The 19,985-nt window shown below is 51.7% G+C and overlaps 1 protein-coding gene across 1 annotated transcript in view; it reads right to left on the bottom strand.

The window, feature by feature from the left end:
• The window catches only part of EFR3B (EFR3 homolog B), a 112,291-nt gene that overhangs the window by 7,639 nt on the left and 84,667 nt on the right, over positions 1-19,985 (bottom strand). Inside the window, exons 6-19 of the mRNA XM_033176453.1 lie at positions 18,911-19,060; positions 17,184-17,318; positions 16,658-16,736; positions 15,789-15,924; positions 15,382-15,543; positions 14,310-14,421; positions 13,882-13,933; positions 11,696-11,868; positions 10,771-10,846; positions 9,929-10,090; positions 8,244-8,375; positions 6,109-6,176; positions 3,945-4,072; positions 2,749-2,840 (exon numbers count right to left, since the gene is read on the bottom strand). Coding sequence (XP_033032344.1) covers positions 2,749-2,840; positions 3,945-4,072; positions 6,109-6,176; positions 8,244-8,375; positions 9,929-10,090; positions 10,771-10,846; positions 11,696-11,868; positions 13,882-13,933; positions 14,310-14,421; positions 15,382-15,543; positions 15,789-15,924; positions 16,658-16,736; positions 17,184-17,318; positions 18,911-19,060 — 1,657 coding nt within the window. The remainder of the gene's footprint in view (positions 1-2,748; positions 2,841-3,944; positions 4,073-6,108; positions 6,177-8,243; positions 8,376-9,928; positions 10,091-10,770; positions 10,847-11,695; positions 11,869-13,881; positions 13,934-14,309; positions 14,422-15,381; positions 15,544-15,788; positions 15,925-16,657; positions 16,737-17,183; positions 17,319-18,910; positions 19,061-19,985) is intronic.

The raw sequence follows: 19,985 nt of genomic DNA, 5'->3' as shown, positions 1-19,985 counted from the left end.
CTGCGTCACTTCACTCCTCAATTCCCGAGAGTCTCTTACCTCTTGGGAAGGGAGAATCGCCACTATGGGGAGAGAGCAGCCAGCTCCCTCCGATGCCTAACGCATTGGAGGTTCCCAGTCCTTGGAGCTGGAAGGGCCATGGAGGATGCCTCGTTCAACCTCATTTTACTTGTCCAGTTAGCCCAAGTCACAGCTTCCTTCCGTGGGAAGGTTCTAGATAAGCTTTGAGGGCCCTGGGGTGGAGATCTGCCCCAATAAATGAAGTGGTCAAGGGCACCGTTAGGGGGAGGCTTGATCCTGACCCCTAGAGACTTCTCCTACCTCTGATTGCATCTGGGGAAAGGCTTGATGTCAAAGCTGTCCTCCGTGTCTATATTAACCCTAATGGGCATAGAACCTCGGGAATGCCAACCTGTCCATGCCCAAGGACCATGTAAGTCTTTCTGTCCCAGTCCCACCCAGATGTGTGTCCTCCATACTTCTTGTGAACTGGAACAGTCAGCATTAAAAAAAAAAAAAGGCTGGGTGTGGTGGCTCATGGCTGTAATCCCAGCACTATGAGGCAGCCGAGGTGGGCAGTTCACTCGAGCCCAGGAGTTTGAGACCAGCATGAGCAACATGGCGAAACCCCATCTCTACAAAAAATACAAACATTAGCTGGGCATGGTGGTGAGTGTCTGTAGTCCCAGCTACTCGGGAGGTTCAGGTGGGAGGATCGCTTGAGGAGGTGGAGGTTGCAGTGAACTGAGGTCAAGCCACTGCACCCCAGCCAAGGTGACAGAGCGAGACCCTGTCTCAAAAAAAAAAGGCATATTGCATTTGTGGCTTCAGTTCTGTCATGTCTCATTCCTCCTCCTCTCTGCCCTCCACCTCCATTTCTTTCTCGTTTGGGAGAATAAGTTTTGTATTTCCACTATGATTCCTTATTCTTCCCTACTCATGGGTACATCTGCTTCACTCACTGAGGTGGAAGAAATGAGATAATGGCAGGGGAGATACCACATGTTAATTTGAACAAAAATTCAATGTTTACAGTCCTCAAGAGAGGAGAGAAGGAAGAGAGGTCTTTAAGGCACTGTGGCAGCTTTCTCTTAAAAAAAAGAATCTTGGCCGGGTGCGGTGGCTCAAGCCTGTAATCCCAGCACTTTGGGAGGCCGAGACGGGCGGATCACGAGGTCAGGAGATCGAGACCATCCTGGCTAACACGGTGAAACCCCGTCTCTACTAAAAATACAAAAAAAACTAGCCGGGCGAGGTGGTGGGTGCCTGTAGTCCCAGCTACTCTGGAGGCTGAGGCAGGAGAATGGCGTAAACCCAGGAGGCAGAGCTTGCAGTGAGCTGAGATCCGGCCACTGCACTCCAGCCCGGGCGACAGAGCAAGACTCGTCTCAAAAAAAAAAAAAAAAGAATCTTGGGGTCAGGCACAGTGGCTCACACCTGTAATCCCAGCACTTTGGGAGGCCGAGGCGGGTGGATCACAAGGTCAGGAGATAGAGGTCATCCTGGCTAACACGGTGAAACCCCGTCTCTACTAAAAATACAAAAATTAGCTAGGCGTGGTGGCATATGTCTGTAGTCCCAGCTACTGGGGAGACTCAGGCAGGAGAATGGCTTGAAACTGGGAGGTAGAGTTTACAGTGAGCTGAGATCATGCCACTGCACTCCAGCCTGGGCAACAGAGCGAGACTCCATCTCAAAAAAAAAAAAAAAAAATCTTGGCTGTCAGTGGTTACGGGAGGGATGAAGAGGTGGAACACAGAGGGGTTTTAGGGCAGGAAATGACTCTGCATGGTACTCTAGTTGGGGAGGCATGTCATTATGCATTTGTCCAAACCCACAGAATGTACAACGCTGAGAGTGAACCCCAGTGTAAACGATGGACTTCAGATGATAACGCGGTGTTAAGGCAGGCTGAACTGTAAGAAATGTACCACTCTTCGGGGCGATGTGGATGGGAGGGGAGGCTGTGCATGTGTCAGGGGAGGGGAGGGGGCAAAGGGCGATCTCTGTACCTTCCTCTCAATTTTGCTGTAACCTAAAATTGCTTTAAAAATAGTCTAAATTTAAAAAAAGAAAAAAGATTCTTTATTGATACATACGGAAGCAACACTATGAAAGCTGTTCTCACCCTTATCTCTCCAGTTAATCTTCTAGTTTCCAACCCAGAGCATGTCGGTCCCTCTGTGAGTGGGGAATGATGACCAGCACGCCTTTCTATTTAATTTTTTGAGACAAGGTCTCACTCCGTCACCTAGGCTGAAGTGCTGTGGTGCCATCATGGCCTACTGCAGCCTCGATCTCCCAGGCTCAGGTGATTCTCCCACCTCAGCATCCTGAGTACCTGGGACCACAGGTGCACGTCACCATGCCTGGCTGATTTTTCAAATTATTTTTTGTAGAGATGGGGTCTCCTTATGTTGCCCCAGATCATCTCGAACTCCTGGGCTCAAGCAATCCTCCTGCCTCAGCCTCCAAAATGTTGGGATCACAGGTGTGAGCCACCATCCCCAGCCAGGCCTTTCAAGAGTGAGTTTTATGATATCCTCATGGGAGCAGGGAGGACCCTAAAATTTTTCCAAAGGGAAGTATCTATGACACATACATGGGGAGAGTCAGGACGAGTGTGGAATTACTCAAGAAACTTGCTTTCCATGCAGCCTTAAGCACTGTGTGGGCAGGGGAGCCTGGAGTCCAGCAGCCAATCTACAGGAGGTGGGGCTGCCCCAGGACGGTGGCAGAGACACTCACCTCCTCCTTCTCTGGGCTGTTCCTCGATTCTACCTCCACCTGCAGGGAGATGGTCTCTCCAATGCTCCTCCTCTTGGATAAGCGATCCTCATCTGGGGAAGAAGCAGCCTGGAGGCTTTAGTTCCCAGCCCTCGGAGATCCAGGACTGAGCCGCGAGTCCCACCTCCCAACCCCTCTGCCTCTCCTTGGTCCACAGTCCTCTAAGGCTCAGTGCACACTCAGGCTACACCTGGAGTTTACAGAAGCTTCCAATTGCTGTGGGCCTTCTCTGTCCATCTTAGGGTGGTCAATTTTGCTCTTTGGGGCTAAAATTTTGAAATTGTCAATGAGAACACAAAGAAGGTGCTGATGACCAGAATACACATCTCACCTTATGTGTAAGCATCATCTGCTAAGAGCACCGGTAGCTCTTCATGAAGCATTTCATGAAGTATTTACTAAGCGCATTTGCATTAATACAGGTACCTTATCATGCCAGCCCTCTAAGGCAGCTTTTTTTTTTTTTTTTTTTTGGGACGGAGTCTTGCTGTGTTGCCCAGGCTGGTGTGCAACGGCACGATCTTGGCTCACTGCAATCTCCACCTCCTGGGTTCAAGCAATTCTCCTGTTTCAGCCTCCAGAGTAGCTGGGACTACAGGCACACACCACCACGCCCAGCTAACTTTTTTTTGTATTTTTAGTAGAGACGGGCTTTCACTGTGTTACCCAGGCTGGTCTTGAACCCTGGAGCTCAGGCAATCCATCCGCCTCGGCCTCCCAAAGTACTGGGATTACAGGCGTGAGCCACTGCCCCCAACGGGCAGCTATTGTTAACATTCTGTTTTACAGTCAAGGAAACTGAAATTCAGGGATGCAAAGGACTTGTCTAAGGTCTTTCAGGCAGTGAGTTGCACACGGGTCTCGAACTGGGTCTCTGGTTCTGTAGCCATGTATGCTCTTTCTAGCACAATGGAGCCTCTCCCATCCTCAGGGCAGGCCATCTCATGGGCAGGGTACTTTCAAGGACCCTGCCCTGAGGAGGAGAGGTGGGGCAATCAAGAGGACCTCACCATACATTTCCACTGTGTCTTTCAGCTCTCACGACATCCAAGGGGCTTCACAGGCAATCAAAGGGCCATAAGTCCCTTACGCTCAGGCCCTTACCTGGCCAAGGAAAGACAGAGGCAGGCCCAGGCATCCCTGCACAGAGCTCATACCTGTCAGCTGAGGGATGTAGGGCAGGCAGAGCCGGTCTGAATTGTAGCCGCTGCCTCCCAGGACTTCACTAATCTTGCTCTGGCGGAAGAGAAGCTCAATCACCACCCCATCAAGATTCTGAGACAGCCTGGAAGATGGAGGGCGGAGGAAGCTCGTTAGAACCGCGGTATCTAGAATGACTTCTGAATAACTGTTTTTTTGTTTCTGCTTTTTAGACAGGGTTTTGCTCTTGTCGCCCAGGCTGGAGTGTGGTGGTGCGATCTTGGCTCATTGCAACGTCCGCCTTCCAGGTTCAAGCGATTCTCCTGCCTCAGCCTCCCAAGTAGCTGGGAGTAAAGGCGCCCGCCACCACACCCAGCTAATTTTTTGTACTTTTAGTAGAGATGGGGTTTCATCATGTTGGCCAGGCTGGTCTTGAACTTCTGACCTCAGGTGATCTACCCTCCTCAGCCTCCCCAAATGCTGGGATTATAGGCATGAGCCACCATGCCCGGCCAACTTTTCTTATTACAAAAGTAACATCTTCACTATGCAAGATGACACAGAAGCAAAAGGAAAAGAGTGACCCCCAGTCCCATTTCCAGAGACAGCCACTATTCACGTTATAATATGCTCTTACGTACAGCAATCACATCCCTCAGTCACTTCTTTTTTTTTTTTTAAGACAGGGTCCTCACTGTATTGCCCAGGCTGGAGTGCAGTGGCTGTTCACAGGTGCCATCACAGCACACTACAGCCTTGACCCGCGGGGCTAAAGTGATCTTCATGCTCAGCCTCCCAATAAGTATGCTCCACCCCACCCAGCTAATTTTATTTATTTATTAATTATTATTATTTCTTAGACCAAGTCTCTCCCTGTCGCCCAGGCTGGAGTGCAGTGGCATGATCTCAGCTCATGGCAACCTCCGCCTCCCAGGTTCAAGGGATTCTCCTGCCTCAGCCTCCCAAGTAGCTGGGATTACAGGCACACGCCACCACACCTGGCTAATTTTTGTATTTTTAGTAGAGACAGGGTTTTACTGTGTTGGCCAGACTGGTCTTCAACTCCTGATCTCGAGTGATCCGCCCGCCTCAACCTCCCAAAGTGCTGGGACTACATAGGCATAAGCCACTTGCCTGGCCTTTTTTTTTTTTTTTTTTTTTTTTCTGTTTGAGACAGTCTTGCTCTGTCGCCCAGGCTGGAGTGCAATGGCATGATCTCAGCTCACTGCAACCTTTGCCTCACAGATTCAAGCAGATTCTCCTGCGTAAGCCTCCCAAATAGAGTAGCTGGGACTACAGGTGTGTACCACCACAACCAGCTAATTTTTGTATTTTTAGAAGATACAGGGTTTTACCATGTTGGCCAGGATGGTCTCGAACTTCTGACCTCAAGTGATCTGCTCACCTCAGCCTCCCAAAGTGCTGGGATTATAGGCATGAGCCACTGTGCCCAGCCCAGGCAAATTGTTTAAAAATTTTTCGTAGATGGGTTCTTGCTTTGTGGCCCATGGTTGTCTTGAAACCATGGGCTCAAGAGATCCTCCTGCTCAGTCTTCTGAGTTGCTGGGCCTGTAGGCGTGAGCCACCGCACCCAGCTTAGTCCCGTATTTTTACATATACACATAGATATCCCCTTCCCCACCCGCTGTTCTGTGATCTATTTTATTGACCTATTATGTAGTGGGTATTTTACATTAAATATTCTTCTAAATGAATGTCATGACTGTCTATTATATGGACGGGCCATACTTTATAAAGTCATCCCCTACTGTTAGACATTTTGGTTTTGCAAAATATATTTCCCTTGAGTTCCTCTGATGTTGAAATGACACTGGCCCACAGCACCCGCTATGGTCCGAAAACATCACTTGGATGGATAGGAACGTCTTGTCAGGAATGACTCCTCCAGGATGCATTTAGCATGGGCTTGGCCAAAGTCCCTGGAGGCTGGGTCTCACCTGCAAACACGGCTCAGCATGGCATGCTCGAGGCATGGACTGCAGTAATGTGATGGAGTTTAACTTTACCCAGGACTCCTGGACTACAGGCAGAGCCCACTTTCTGCCCTTGAGTCCACAGACGCCCGAGCCTCCTGGCATTGACCCCTCCTGACCTCAGACCACCCACCTGCTTACTTAGCTGCCCTGGGGATCCCTGACCACGTCCCCATCCTCTCCTCACCTGGGCCGCTCCACAAACACATCCTCGGGGAGCATGTATGGAGCCTCTTTCTTCCTGGTCTCTATCACCTGGTGGTTGGGAGGAATCAGATGATAAGAGCTGGTTCAGCAGAGAGAGGGAGCTCACAGGCAATGAAAGAGCTCCCGGCTTGGCCCTTCCTCCCTCCCGCAGCCTCCTCAGCACAGCGCCCTCAGCTGAGCTTCTTCAGGGGAAACTCCCATCAACAGGGACCCTCAGGGCAGCTGGAGAAGCTCAAGCTGACTGCGCAGGCCGTGGCCATCAATGACACATGTGCACTGAGTGTCCTCTAATGCAGGGAACTTAACTCTTAAGAGACTGCTGGCTCTGGTGCCTCATTCCTATGCTTTTTTTTTTTTTTTTTTTGAGACGGAGTCTTGCTCTCTTTTCTAGGCTGGAGAGGAGTGGCACAATCTTGGATCATGGCAGCCTCTACCTGCCAGTTTCAAGCAATTCTCCTGCCTCAGCCTCCTGAGTAACTGAGATTGCAGGTGCATGCCAGCACGCCTGGCTAATTTTTGTATTTTTAGTAGAGGTGGGGTTTTCACCATGTTGCCCAGGCTGGTCTCGAACTCCTGACCCCAAGTGATCCACCTGCCTTGGCCTCCCAAAGTGCTGGGATTAAGGCTGAACCACACTGCACCTGGCCTCATTCCTGTGTTTTTTATTTAAACAGATGCAAAGGAATGTAGCTAATACCATGTCCCAAACCTCAGTACTGCAGTACCCAAGTGCATTGCAAAAACACCCTGACGGACAGTGACATCTTGAGCTTTACTCAGTATTCTTTGCAAATTTTTGACAAGAAAAGTGAAAGTTACTAAGTGGTGAGAAGTGGAGGGATGGTCAGCATACAGGTGTGTGTGGTGGGTGGAGGTAAAGGTCCCACAATTGTCAGGCAGAGGATGTCTGGGCATTGCCTTTCTTGCACTCCCTTATCAGTCCAGAAGCTGGAAGAGTCCTGCTTCCCTTGGGGTGGTCTCTGTCACTGTGTCATGGCAGCCTCCCCTGTGACTCCCGGTCAACCCAGGCTAGTTGAGACCTAAAATTTCTTGTTTTGTTTTATTTTGTTTTGCTAGTATATTTTATTTTATTTTACTTTGGAGATGGAGTCTCGCTCTGTCGCCCAAGCTGGAGTGTAGTGGCGCAATCTTGGCTCACTACAACCTCCATCTCCCAGGTTCAAGTGATTCTCCTGCCTCACCTTCCCGAGTAGCTGGGATTACAGGCGTGCACCACCATGCCCAGCTAATTTTTGTATTTTCATTAGAGATAGGGTTTCACCATGTTGCCCAGGCTGGTCTCAAACTCCTGACCTCAAGTGATCCACCCACCTCGGCCTCCCAAAGTGCTGGGATTATAGGCATGAGCCACCGTGCCCAGCCTGCTACTATATTTTAAAGTTAATCCTATACATTGGTATCATTCAACTTCCAAACACGTCCATGTGTTTTAAAAGATCTTTACGCAACAACTGAGAACACATTTGACTATAGAATGGATGTCAGATAATACCAAGGAATTACTGATCACTTAATGAGCTGTGTTAAGGGTGTGGCAGTCATGTAGGGAGGTGCTCATGCTGTTTCAGGCATGCAGACGGATATATGTAAAGTGAAAGGACAGGATAGCTGGGATTTGTTTTAAAGTATTTCAATTTTTTTTCAGCAAAGGAAAGGGAGATACATGAAGCAAATGGGGAGAAATTTTCGTAGCTCTTCATTTCATCTGAGTGGGCATGAACAGACATTCGTTCACCATTCTACTCAGGCCACTTTTGCGGTATTTCATAGCTGTAGTCTGCATGATCTGAGGCATGTGTGCGGATGTGCTCCCAGGAGTAGGGGAAAGACAGAGGGGCAGGAAGTGGAGGGGCAGACAGTATTAGAAACAGGTATGGAAGACCCCCCAACCCCCATGCCTAACCCCACCCTGCTTTGTCAAGTCATACAGGAGGGAAAGATGTCGTGAGTAACTTCTCACTATTAGCGGTTCTTACTTCAACCCTGTCTTCACTGCCTAAGAGTAGGTACAGGACTAACGTAATGAAGGAAAAGCTGCTCCCAGGAAACCCCAAGTTGAGGGCCCCCTGAGCTCTTGGTCGTGATGACACCAACCTCATGGATGTGCTGGCAGAAGGCAGGCACTGTGGTGAGCTGACTGATGAGGTTCAGGTAAGCTGCGCCCAGAGCGTAGAGGGCACAGCGGTTGTAGACAGGCAAGTTCTCCTCATTGACTTGGGCCACGTCCTGCAGCAACACAGACAAGGCCCCCAGAGGTTTTCACTGACAGACTACACTGGGTGCCAACCCTCCACCCGACCTCTTCCCAGTCTTCTTCAGAAATGCTTGCTTTCCTAGACTAAGTCTTTCTCAGCATTTGACCCACAACTTCCTGGGGAAAAAAAGTCACCTTCATTAAAGCTGAAGGGAGGGGTAGAACAGTCCATGAACTAGGAGGCTTTTGAGTACTCACAGACTAGAGAGGCAATGACCTCAACTCCCCACTCTGCAGTTCCAGCTGTGACGACCTTCACTGCCCAAACCCTTATCATTAATCCCACTGCAGGGCACTGTCTCCTTCACTCTAGAGGATTCTTAGAGGACTGGATTGGCTTGCTAAACTGGGTTCATATGTTAAGCTAAATTAGCTGTGGGAGTTACCAGGGGATTGGGATATAAAGGAACCCCAAGTTCTAGCTCTTGAGGGTAAATAGAATTTTAAAATTGTAGCATCTAGGCTAGTCCTGCAGGATTTAGCACCATCAGACAGGTGAGACTCTGTGACTGAACTCCCATGCTTGCCCTGATTCAGGAATATGATGCCTGCCTGGCTTCAAGACCCTGGAGACCCAGCCTTTGGGGTCCAAAGGACCCACCCTGACTCCCAGTAGCCTTGGGTGCACACATGCACCCAGGAAGACCATGAAAGTCTCAAGCCCTGTCCGGTGCCACACTGGCTGTCTATGCATCACAAAGGAGGCTTGGTAGACAGGTCCCCAGGCTTTGAGACTCTGACTTACCTTTCCAGGAAACATATACTTTAAACAAGTGCTCAAAGCAATTCTGAAGCACAGCTCTGTTTGGGAACCAGAGAATCTTTTTTTTTTAAATTTTTAATTTTTAAAAAATTTTTAGATGGAGTCTTGCTCTGTTGCCCAGACTGGCATGCAGTGGCAAGATCTTGGCTCACTGCAACCTCCACCTCCCGGGTTTAAGTGCTTCTCCTACCTCAGTCTCCCAAGTAGCTGAGACTACAGGTGTGTACCACCATGTCTGGCTAATTTTTGTATTTTTAGTGGAGACGGGGTTTCACCATGTTGGCCAGGCTGGTCTTGAACTCCTGAGCTCAAGTGGTCCACCCACCTCAGCCTCCCAAAGTGCTGGGATTACAGGTGTGAGCCACCACGCCCAGCCAAGGGAACCAGAGATTCTTTAGACAAACGAGTTTGTCTGGGATCACTCGGGGCTTAAGAGCATCCTCTTAGGAATCCCCGGAGTCACACTCAGACTCTGTGAGAGATTTGACATATAGTAGCTAAGGGATGTTTCTGAATGACCCCATTCTCTGGGTCTTCTTTAGCTTGAGGATGGGGCAAGGCCATGAATGAAGCATTCTTTGGGGTTCCCCAAACAGGACCATGGTTTGGGGTCTTCAGGGAGGAGTGGCCAACCACGCGTGCAATATTCCTGGGCTCCAAAACAGTGTTAAGCAGTTGCTACTCAATATTCTTATCAGGGCTTGCCCAAAACAGGTCCCTCCCCGATCCCAAGCCCCATGCCCTGCGCACACCAGGCCCCACCTGAACAGCCAACACCAGACGGATGAGGTCCACCACCACCTCCTCGTTAGCCAGCTCGATGCTGATGAGAGCCAACAAGCCATAGAGCGCCTCATAGTGTTTCTGCACATTTGTTTCCTCCTTGCAGCTCAGGTAGATGTGTCTGTAGAGCTGCTGGGAGTGCTAGGGACAGGAGCGGGCAGGAGAAGGCCAGGGTCAGTAGGGTGGGGACAGGAGGGGCAAGGAGAACAGGGAGGAAGACCAATCTGAAGGGGGGCAGGATGGCTGTGTGTGCCCCCTCCTCCGTTGGGGAGGGGATGCCTTTAAAGCAGGCTCTGGCAGAAGTGGACACACACAAGCAGGCTCGCATAGAGGAGGATGGGCTCCAGTGAAATCAGCACCAGAAGCTGCTGCCCACATCCAGGTATAGGAGCAGAACACAGTCACTGGCCCTGGACTGGCTCATCACTCTGGGCTTGACTCCTCAGAGAAGTCAGCTTGACACATAGCCGCAGAGGGAGGAGGCAGGCTCCAGGGACAGAGGTCAGCAGTGACTTTTACTCTGTCACCCAGGCTGGAGTACATTGGTACAATCTCAGTTTACTGCAACCTCCTCCTCCTGGGTTCAAGTGGTTTTCCCGCCTCAGCCTCCCGAGTAGCTGGGATTACAGGTGCCCACCACCACGCCTGGCTAATTTTTGTAGTTTTAGTATAGACAGGGTTTTACCACGTTGGTCAGGCTGGTCTTGAGCTCCCCACCTCAAGTGATCTATCCGCCCGCTTCAGCCTCCCCAAGTGCTGGGATTGCAGGCATAAGCCATTGCGCCTGCTCTTCACTGTGTCTGGAGGTCATGCTTGCTTACCTTCTTCATGAAGACGGTGTCCTGTCGAGAGCACTTGTCCACTTTCAGCTTCAGGACAGAGATGTCACTGAGCGTACTGGGAAAGGATGCAAAGGGCCTCCTTAGCCCTTGTATGAGGCCAGCCTGAGCTTACACAGGTCACTGGGCTTTAGTCCCAACATTGTTAGTTGGTAGAAAGCCTCCAGTGCTCCCCTGGCCCTGGTTCTTAGCCCAATTACCTTTTTCTCCCAAGTTCTCAAGAATTTGTTCTTTTATCTCTCTCTCTTTGTTTCCTTTTTGAGACAGGCTCTCATTCTGTCACCTAGGCTGGAGTGCAGTGGCTCAGTGATCACAGCTCTCTGCAGCTTCAACCTCCAGAGCTCAAGCAATCCTCCCAACTCAGCCTCCCAAGGAGCTGGGACCACAGGTGTGAGCCACCACACTCTGCTAATTTTTAAATTTTCTTGTAGAGCTGGGGGTCTCACTATGTTGCCTGGCTGGTCTTGAACTCTTGGGCTCAAGTGATCCTCCCACCTTGGCCTCTCAAAGTGCTGAGATTATAGGCGTGAGCCACCGCCCCGACCCCTTTTGTCTTAAATCTTCATCCTGAGTATTTTCTTCCTCCTCTTATTCCCCACAAATCCCTTCAGTCTGTACTGATAATCTGCATCCCCTTCCTTCTCACACTTGCAACTCCCTTTAATGCCTACTCTCTCTCTTCCAAATCTTCGGTTCACCTTCCTAGTCTCTCAGACACAAGTGCCCTTTGGTCTCGCCTCCTCTTGCAGGAACCCAGGGTCAATGGTGGTGATCAGCTCTCTGGCGAGTCTCACTGAGTATCTGAATTGTCCTCCCACCTGGGTGTGAGGACAGGACCAAAGCACAGGACCTAATGGAGAGTCTTCTCCCCATCTTGTATCACTTGGAGGAAACATCCCAAGTTCACCTGATGGTAGAGAACTTGTGGCGGTTGCCATGACGATCAATGAAACTGATGAGAATCTCTAGAACAAAGAGTCGAATTTCTGCATCCTCCATGAGGGCAGTGGAGAGAAGGCGGTCCAGGAAGTTGCTGGGCAGGGCTGACATCATGTTGTTGCACTGGAAACCTGTGGATACCTGCAAGGGAGGTATGGACAAGTATGCCTAGGAATGCTGTCCCTCTCAGGTGCAGGAGGAGACGGAGGAGCAGCCAGCAGAAGTGAGGTCTGACGTACACATGCTCTCTAGACATTACCCAATCCAGCCTCCCATACCCTGCAGCCCAGGCAACTTTTTGAACACTCCAACATCCACCTAGATGACAGCGAGCTCAGTAGACATGTGAATGGATGGGGACAGCGTGCAGGGACACTGGGGTGTTAAAAAGCAAGCAAGGGATGAGCCCTGGAGGGAAGCGGGAGCCAGGCAATCTCTGAGCCTAACATTCCAGCCAGTTAGGGCACAACTGATGAGTAGCCACGAGGAACACAATGCCTTATTAAGAGTATGATCATCACAAAGAACGAGACAGTGGAAGAACTCACAGCTGGGCTGAAGGGTCAGAACTCACACACACGGCAACCACCAAATAGTGCACATAGGAAGCATTTGGTAACAGGTCTGTTAGCCTGGCAATAATGGCGCTTTGTGACTAAAGCCAGTTTGGCATAAATAGACATGCCATATATGCTGTTGTCAAAGCATTCAACTGCAGCAAAGCACCTTTACTGTTAAATCCATATTGCAAAACAATGCCTTTGATGATTCAGAAGGTCCCTGAGGATGTACCCCAAACTGTCATATTACGAAGATGCTGGGTACAAATTAATGAGGGTAAACTCAGCAAAGAAATGGCAGGAATATGGAGACCAAGGTGATAACTATATGACAGCAGTGTTGGAGCACAAAGGGTTTATAAAAACCTAGTGCCATGAAGAGTATGGACTGGAGAGGAGGGAAGGCGTTAGGTGGTGGCGGGGGTGGGGGTTCTCTTTAGACTGGCATGACTGGAACGGAGACAGAGACTGAGAGACGAGATAGGAGGTCTAGGGAGGGAGAGGGGCCTGGGGACCTCCCAACAGTCTGAGAAGTTTGAAATCTGGTTGTACATCAATTATAAACTGAGGCCGGGCACAGTGGCTCACGCCTGTAATCCCAGCGCTTTGGGAGGCCAAGGCAGGTGGATCACTTGAGGTCAGGAGTTCAAGACCAGCCTGACCAACCTGGTAAAACCCCATTTCTACTAAAAATACAAAAAAAAATTAGCTGATGGCACATGCTTGTAATCCCAGCTACTCGGGAGGCTGAGGCAGGAGAAACGCTTGAACCTGGGAGGCGAAAGTTGCAGTGAGCCAAGATTGCACCACTGCACTCCAGCCAGAGCAACAAGAGCAAAAAAAAAAAAAAAAAATTATGAGACCTACTCTGAAATAAGAGGCACCTGGAGAGAACAGCATTTCTAGACAATTATTCTTGTAGCTGAGTTTCTGACAGGTGGGGAGAGGTGGTTGTGAGATGTCATGTTTAGGCCCAAGGTTGTACTTCAGAATACCTGGGGAACGTGTTACAAATACAGATTCCAGGACCTCATTCAGGCTAACAGCTCTAAACCTCTGGGAATCATATATTTATCACAAGATTGTCATCAGAATGGTGTTTGAGAGCAATGGATCTAGACTCCAGTGATGGCTGCAAAGATGTAAAGAAGAGTTACATAAAAGAGTTACAGGATGAGAAGGATGGGGGCTGGGAGACTGAGGTGGGCACATGTGCCAAGAACATGTGCTGGCAAAACAGGGGAAACAGAGGGGAAAGGGAAATAGGGGGTACCTGGAAGGAACCAGGGCGGGAACCAACAGATTCCATCTTGAGATAGATCATGTCTAAGTGACAAGGCTACCAGTAGCCAATAAGGAACCTTTGTGAAAACTAGAAACAGGTTCCCCATTTGCTGTGGCTGACCCAGCTCTGTGGGTGCCCAGCCTGGCTAGTGAGTGGAACACAGGCTAGATTTCAGCCCCGACTCAACTGACTGGGTGTATTTGTGCAGTATGCAATGTGCACGACTGTATGTGGAGGCCTTCACTTGGTCCCTTGGAAGGAGCTGTCTCCTGCAGAGGAAGAGCAGGAATAGGGATAGATGGGGCTCACCTGCAGGAGGGATTTTAGCAGCATAATCTGGGTCAGACGGTTCCTATTCTCCCTGTAGACCAGAGACACAAATACTCACCAGGATGGTAAAAGGGCGGAGATCACACACTTGCCAGCTTAGTTCTACCCCTGATTCGTTTCTCCATGAGGCTTATCGTGTTGAGTTACCCAGGACAGTGGCTTCCGGACCCAGGAAGCCGACCAAGGGGTGACTGGCTCCCCCAACTTTGGGAGGTGGTTATTGATGGGGCAGCCTGAGAAACTGTTGTGGGATCCAAGAGCCCCACTAAAGGTTGCTGAGGGATTTGGGAGTAAAAAGAGAGCAGAGGGCAGAGCCAATAAAGTTAAGAGGGATAACAGAGGGAGTCAGAAAATGCAGCTGGGGGAGAGGAGGACTCCAGGCTGGGAGAGATTGATTGGTGGCTCACCCCGTCCTGCCCGTGTCCACTGCCTGGTGCAGGGACGGCCGCGGCACCTTGCTCATGATGAAGAGGATCACCTCGGAGCGCTGGTAGGTGGGCAGCGTGCTGGCAAAAGAGCCTGCAGGAGGTGGCGGAGAGGGTGCCCAGTGAGGCACAGGCTGCAGGGCCCCTCCTGGTTCAGCCTCTCAGCTGCACAAACCCCTGCAGAGAGCGAGGGCTGCCGCTCTCCGGAGTCAATGCAGGACCAGAGAAAGGTACTCAGGATAGCCCAGCCCGTGTGTGATTCATCCTCTCCAGGAAGGGGAGGCATTAGGCGGTTCTGGAGGTCTCTTCCAGGCTCCGTGTTTTCACTTGTTCCTAAGGCTGTGGTTAAGGTCTTGGCTCCTTGGCTAGTGGGTGGGGATGGTGAATGCTGGGCCCTGGGACCAGGGCAGAGGGAGTCCAAGTTCTCGTTGGGCGCTTCTTTCACTGGCTGCCCTAGGGTAAATCCTCCTCCCACGAACTAAGAGAAAAAAATGCTTCTGGATTCCTAACCTGCCTACACCAGGCTGAGGGGAAGCTCACATGGCTAGGGCAGGCAGGCTGTGAAAGCGGCTTTATCATCTCCGCTCCCAGAAGCACACACATTTTCTCCATGGCCTGCCCCCTTTCTCATTCTTTCCTCTTAGTCCCCATCTCTCCCTCCTGGAAGCCCTAACCTGGAAGCATCCGGCAGGTCTGATGGAGACGGACTAAGGAAGGTTCGCCTGAGACTTCAGATCTGAGAAACCCATCTGACTGTTTGGCGCTGTCGCTCGGGCCCTGCCCAGCCAGCGCACCATGACCGACTTCATTTTCTCCGAGGTCCGCGAATAGCATGTGGATGCGGCACGACCCTACAGAGCCCCGGATGGATGCCCTTCGCCCCAGTGCGGTCCCTCCCTCTCCAAACCCCATCCCCAGGCCTCCCCCGGGGCCCCGCCCCTTTCTAGGGACCCTCTTTCCTCCCCTCGGCCCCGCCCCTGGCCCCGCCCTGCGCCTCCGTCTTGCGTCCCTGGGCCCCGCCCCACCCCTCCCCGCGCCACGCCCCGAGCCGCACCGACGGTCTTGATGACGGCCTCCTGGAACATTCGCTCCTCGTGCTCCTTGATGATCTTGGTGCCGAGGCTGACCGCCCCGTCGTAGCTCCCGGTCAGCGCGTAGTCGATGCTGAGCCGCAGCTGCCTCAGCAGCGTGTTGAACATCTCCAGCACCGTGGGCCCTGAGAGCGGCGGGGCGGGATGCCCGAGATCAGGGCTGGCACCCTCCTTCTCCCTGCACCGCCAGCAGGCAGGGCAGGCCCACGCCCCCTTCCAGCCTGGGCTTCCTCTGCGCCCCCAACTTCTCGGCGGACTTCTCCCGAGGAAAACGGACTCCGACCCCTCCCTGTTGCCCCTTGCGTCTCTCTGGAACAGGTGGCAGCCTCTGCGGGGTCCCCGGCCCTCAGGTCCTCGCCATGCCCCTTACCCACAGAGCCCGTGGCGGCGATGACCGCGGCTTCCGACAGGACCTCCACGATGCCTGCGCGCACCGTCGCAGCGCTGCGGCTGTTGGTGTCCAGGTGGCCCAGGAGCTGCTGGATGACCAGGTGGGAGTGCTGCGGCTGCGGGAGGAAGATGAGCTGGGCCTGGACAGTAACCCCACGGGGCCGCAGCCCTCTCCTGGCACCCAAAGGCGGGGGTAAACTAAAGGGACGTCCCAGGGCCCCGGGCACTGCAGGTGGCACTGACACCTTGTGCCCTTTCCTGCATCCTTCCCTCCTCCCTCCAACAAAGAGCCAAATCCCAGTGGAGGCTTTGGCTGACAGTGTTCCAGGGCCCTTTTACTTCAAAATGGGTCAAAAAGACCATTTTAAAATAGGGTCTTCCTTTCATTTCCGGTGCCTCAGGTCTTTCCGCAAGGGCCACTGGAGGTCACATGGCTTAGTCCAGTGCTGCCTAAAGTGGGGCCCCTGGGCTGGTGCCCATTCAAGATGGGTCTGATACTGGTTTACACTGAGATAAGGACGGGATGGAGAGTCAGTGTTTAGTAAACAATTTGCCAATGCTGTAGCAGCCAAGGGTGTGATCTGTAGGCTTGCATTTTGCATGAGTTTTTCATTTTATTTTTCTAGAAATTATTTGTTTTAATTGTATTTTATAAAAGTGTTGGTCTGTGATGTACTGGAAATAAAATCAGCCGGCCCTTCTCCACAGCTAGCTTAAGCAGCACTGGTTTAGGCAACCGGGGGCTTCGGAGGAGTCACAGGGGACTTCTGGCTTTCCACTTGAGTGCCCGTCCAGCTCCCAGAGGGGCCTTTGTCCTGGGATCATGCTGGCCCAGGGGAGCCACCATACCTGAATTGAGTACATGATGATTTTAAAGCAACGGATGGCGAACACCTTGGGTTCCCAAAGAGAATGGTTATCCAGATGTCTGTGAGGGAGAAAACGTGGGGGAACAACTGTGAAACTCCCGGCAGTGTCAGGGAGAAGAGATTAGCTTGGAGGGAGAGGGACACCTCCTCAGAGCCCCTCGCACAGTTCCTGGGTGAAGAAGTGAAGCCTGAAGGGCCTTGGGGTAGTCCCAGTCCAGCGCTGGAGAGAGAGAGGCCAAGGACAGTGCTCTGCATTTGTGGACATGTGCGGTGAAGCTGGGCACCTTCCCTTAGCATTGGGTGCCTTCCTACCATGCAGCACTTGGCCACCCTGTGGCAGCTTTCGCTGTCACAGTGCAGGGAACACAGGCAGAGGGAAGGGATCGACTTGGCGGCAGCACTACCACTGTAATATCCCCTTCCCCTCAGCCAGCCAGGAGATGCCAGGGACCCGAAACATGTCCAGGCTGAAGGCTGGGGCCAAGGCAGTGGGTGGGGGCACTCACATGAGAACAGGCTTGATGGCGTTTTTGATGTTGCCAAAGGCAGCCCGGCCCAGCAGCTCCCGAAGGCACCTCTCAGCCAGCTCCGCAGGGCTCTCTTTCTCCTTCTCAGGTGCTTGGAGGGGTGAGGGAGACCGGCTGGAGAGACAGAGGCACACGGGTAGAGGGTGGCATGCAGGCTGGGGTCAGGCTCTGTGCAGTCCTGCCTTTCTATTCTTCATCCACACAGGACACACAGGAATTTGACACGGGTTGCACTAGGCAATAGGGGAGGTGTCACAGCTGTCAGAAATTAAACGGGGGTAAAGAAGCCCCCACTGGGGGAAGTGAGGGAAGACTGGGGAAGAAAAAATAAAGTTCTTTTTCTGGAAATCCTTAAAGATTTCCAGACGTGCCACTGTGTGAAGGATGCTCTGAGCCCCATGGGCCAGGTGAGGTGTAGAATATGTGTGTCTTGATGCACCTAAGGCTTTGGAAGGAAAAGGAGATGGGAGATGAAGATAGGGAGGGGAGGCAAAAAACAAAACAGAAGTGGAAGAAAGGAGAGGAGAGAGAGGGAGGGAAAAGGAGAGCCACAGTGGTTGGCTCAGGCAAGAGTCAACGATCCTCAAGTCACAGGGAGTCGGCCCACATCTGGACAGAACAGGAGCCCGAGGACTCCCAGCCCAGAGACCACCAGAGACCATATTGTCAGTGAGACGCTATTCCAGAAACAGCCACCAGAGGGCATACGAATCCCACCCCACCCCACCTCCCGCCCCTGCCCCCATCCACCCGTCTAGCTCTAGTAGCCTGGGATCAACAGACTTAACCAGCCTAGTGAACAGATAGCCCAGGTGGGACAGCAACGTGGACCTTTCTCCCCATTCCATTTCACCGAGGGGAAAAATGAGGGGGCAGGGACAGGAATGAATCCCATCCTTAGGGGGTCCAGGATTAAAACCCAGTGTCTACAAGCTCTTGCTGAGTGGCTACGGGCTGGTCAAGCATGCACGTTTTCAGGGCCTGAAATAGCACCAGGAAGCAACAGAGGAAGGAAGGTCCAGATGGAAAGTCCACAGTGATTGGAGCCACGAAAGGCATCTTTCTTTTCTTTTTTTTTAGACGGAGTCTCGCTCTGTCGCCCAGGCTGTAAGTGCAGTGGCACGATCTCAGCTCACTGCAAGCTCTGCCTCCCGGGCTCCCATTCTCCTGCCTCAGCCTCCGGAGTAGCTGGGACTACAGGCGCCTGCCACCACGCCCAGCTAATTTTTTTGTATTTTTTTTCTTAGTAGAGACACGGTTTCACCATGTTAGCCAGGATGGTCTCGATCTCCTGACCTCGTGATCTGCCTGCCTCAGCTTCCCAAAGTGCTGGGATTACAGGCATGAGCCACCGCACCTGGCCCACGAAAGGCACCTTAAAGCCTCCTTGGCCCTGTTTCCAGGGAGACAAAGGTAACTAGACTCTTGGTTCTGTGTGTTATTACCAATAGACTTACCCCCAGGGAGCCCAGCACCAACACTGTCCTCCTTTGGTAACGCAGATGTTAAGGGACGCTGCGGGCTGGCACAAAGCCAGACCCATGGCTCCTAGGGAGTCAGCTTTGGACTCACTGCAGAACAAGCCACAAAGCCATGTCCCTGGCCTTGTAGCTGGGTTTTACTGACCAACCCAAACCATGTGGTTCCCAAGCAGCCCTTGGAGGGCTGATCATATCCACTGTCCTGCCCCACCCCGGCCTGCTTACCTCTCTGCCTCCTCTACATGCTGCAGATTGAAAAGCAGCGATGGGACGATCTTGTCCATGTGCTGTGGGTCCCAGATATTGGCCTGCAGTTCATCATTCACCGTCTTCCTCACCACCCCTTGTAGGCCTTTGATGCCTGACATTCGAATTCTGTAAGGAAAAGGGTGAAGTGGGACTTGGAAGTCCTCCAGTCCTGAGAAGTCCAGCTTCGGTGGTTAAGAGAGGAGCGCAGCTTGGGGGTCAGGGATACATTTGTCCATCAGAAGGCAGAATGGAGACCACCTGCTACTCTCATGGGACCTCCTGGTGCTGGCAGACGTGAGCCCAGGAAGCCATGTCTTTTGATTCATCTTGGAGACTCCCAGGCTGCCCTTGCCTTGGTACCGTCTGGGGTCCAGCCCTAGGGTGCTGGGTGCTCCAGCTCCCCGTCTTTAGTACTTAGTTGGGGTTGTTCCAGCTTGGGCCCAAGATGTGAAAGCTCAAAATGCTACCAAGAACTGATGAAGCAGAATCCAAGACTGTGAGCAATTTGCGGGGGCAGTGGGAGGCAGATCCAGAGGGAGAGGCACAGAGCTGCAGGCTCTCTGGGCAAAAAGGGGTTTCAGCTTGGGGCTAGGCTTACCCAGAGGGGAAACTGAGTAACAGCACAGCAGGAGCCCCTTTTGTACACCCCCAGTCCCTGCTGCGCTAACCCAGGGTCAGCACAGCCCTGTGGGAGGGAGCCCTCTTTACTGGCCGTTTATTTCAGCCTGAAGTTTCTTTCTTTCTTTTTTATAAAGCCTTTTTTCTGGTTATAAAATAATACATGCTAATCATAGAAAAGTAGAGAGAAGAGAAGATTTGCTACTTCCACCACGACTACCACTGTTATCTTTGTTATCAGAGATAACTGTTATTGGCATTTTGATGTAATTCCTTTCTTCTGTGCATAATAGATAACAGAATTAAGACCCTATTGCATATTTGATCTGTAATGGCTTTTTTCACATACAGTCTATGCATTTTCCTGTGTCATTAACTCTTCATAAACATGTCGAATGGTTGCCTGATACACTATCATAAGGCTTTTCTCAAC

The sequence above is a fragment of the Trachypithecus francoisi genome, unplaced genomic scaffold, assembly GCF_009764315.1.
Source record: "Trachypithecus francoisi isolate TF-2019V2 unplaced genomic scaffold, Tfra_2.0 Lachesis_group17, whole genome shotgun sequence".
NCBI lineage: Eukaryota > Metazoa > Chordata > Mammalia > Primates > Cercopithecidae > Trachypithecus > Trachypithecus francoisi.
Note: the sequence above shows the minus strand (reverse complement) of the source record. Positions and strands in the feature narration are given on the sequence as shown.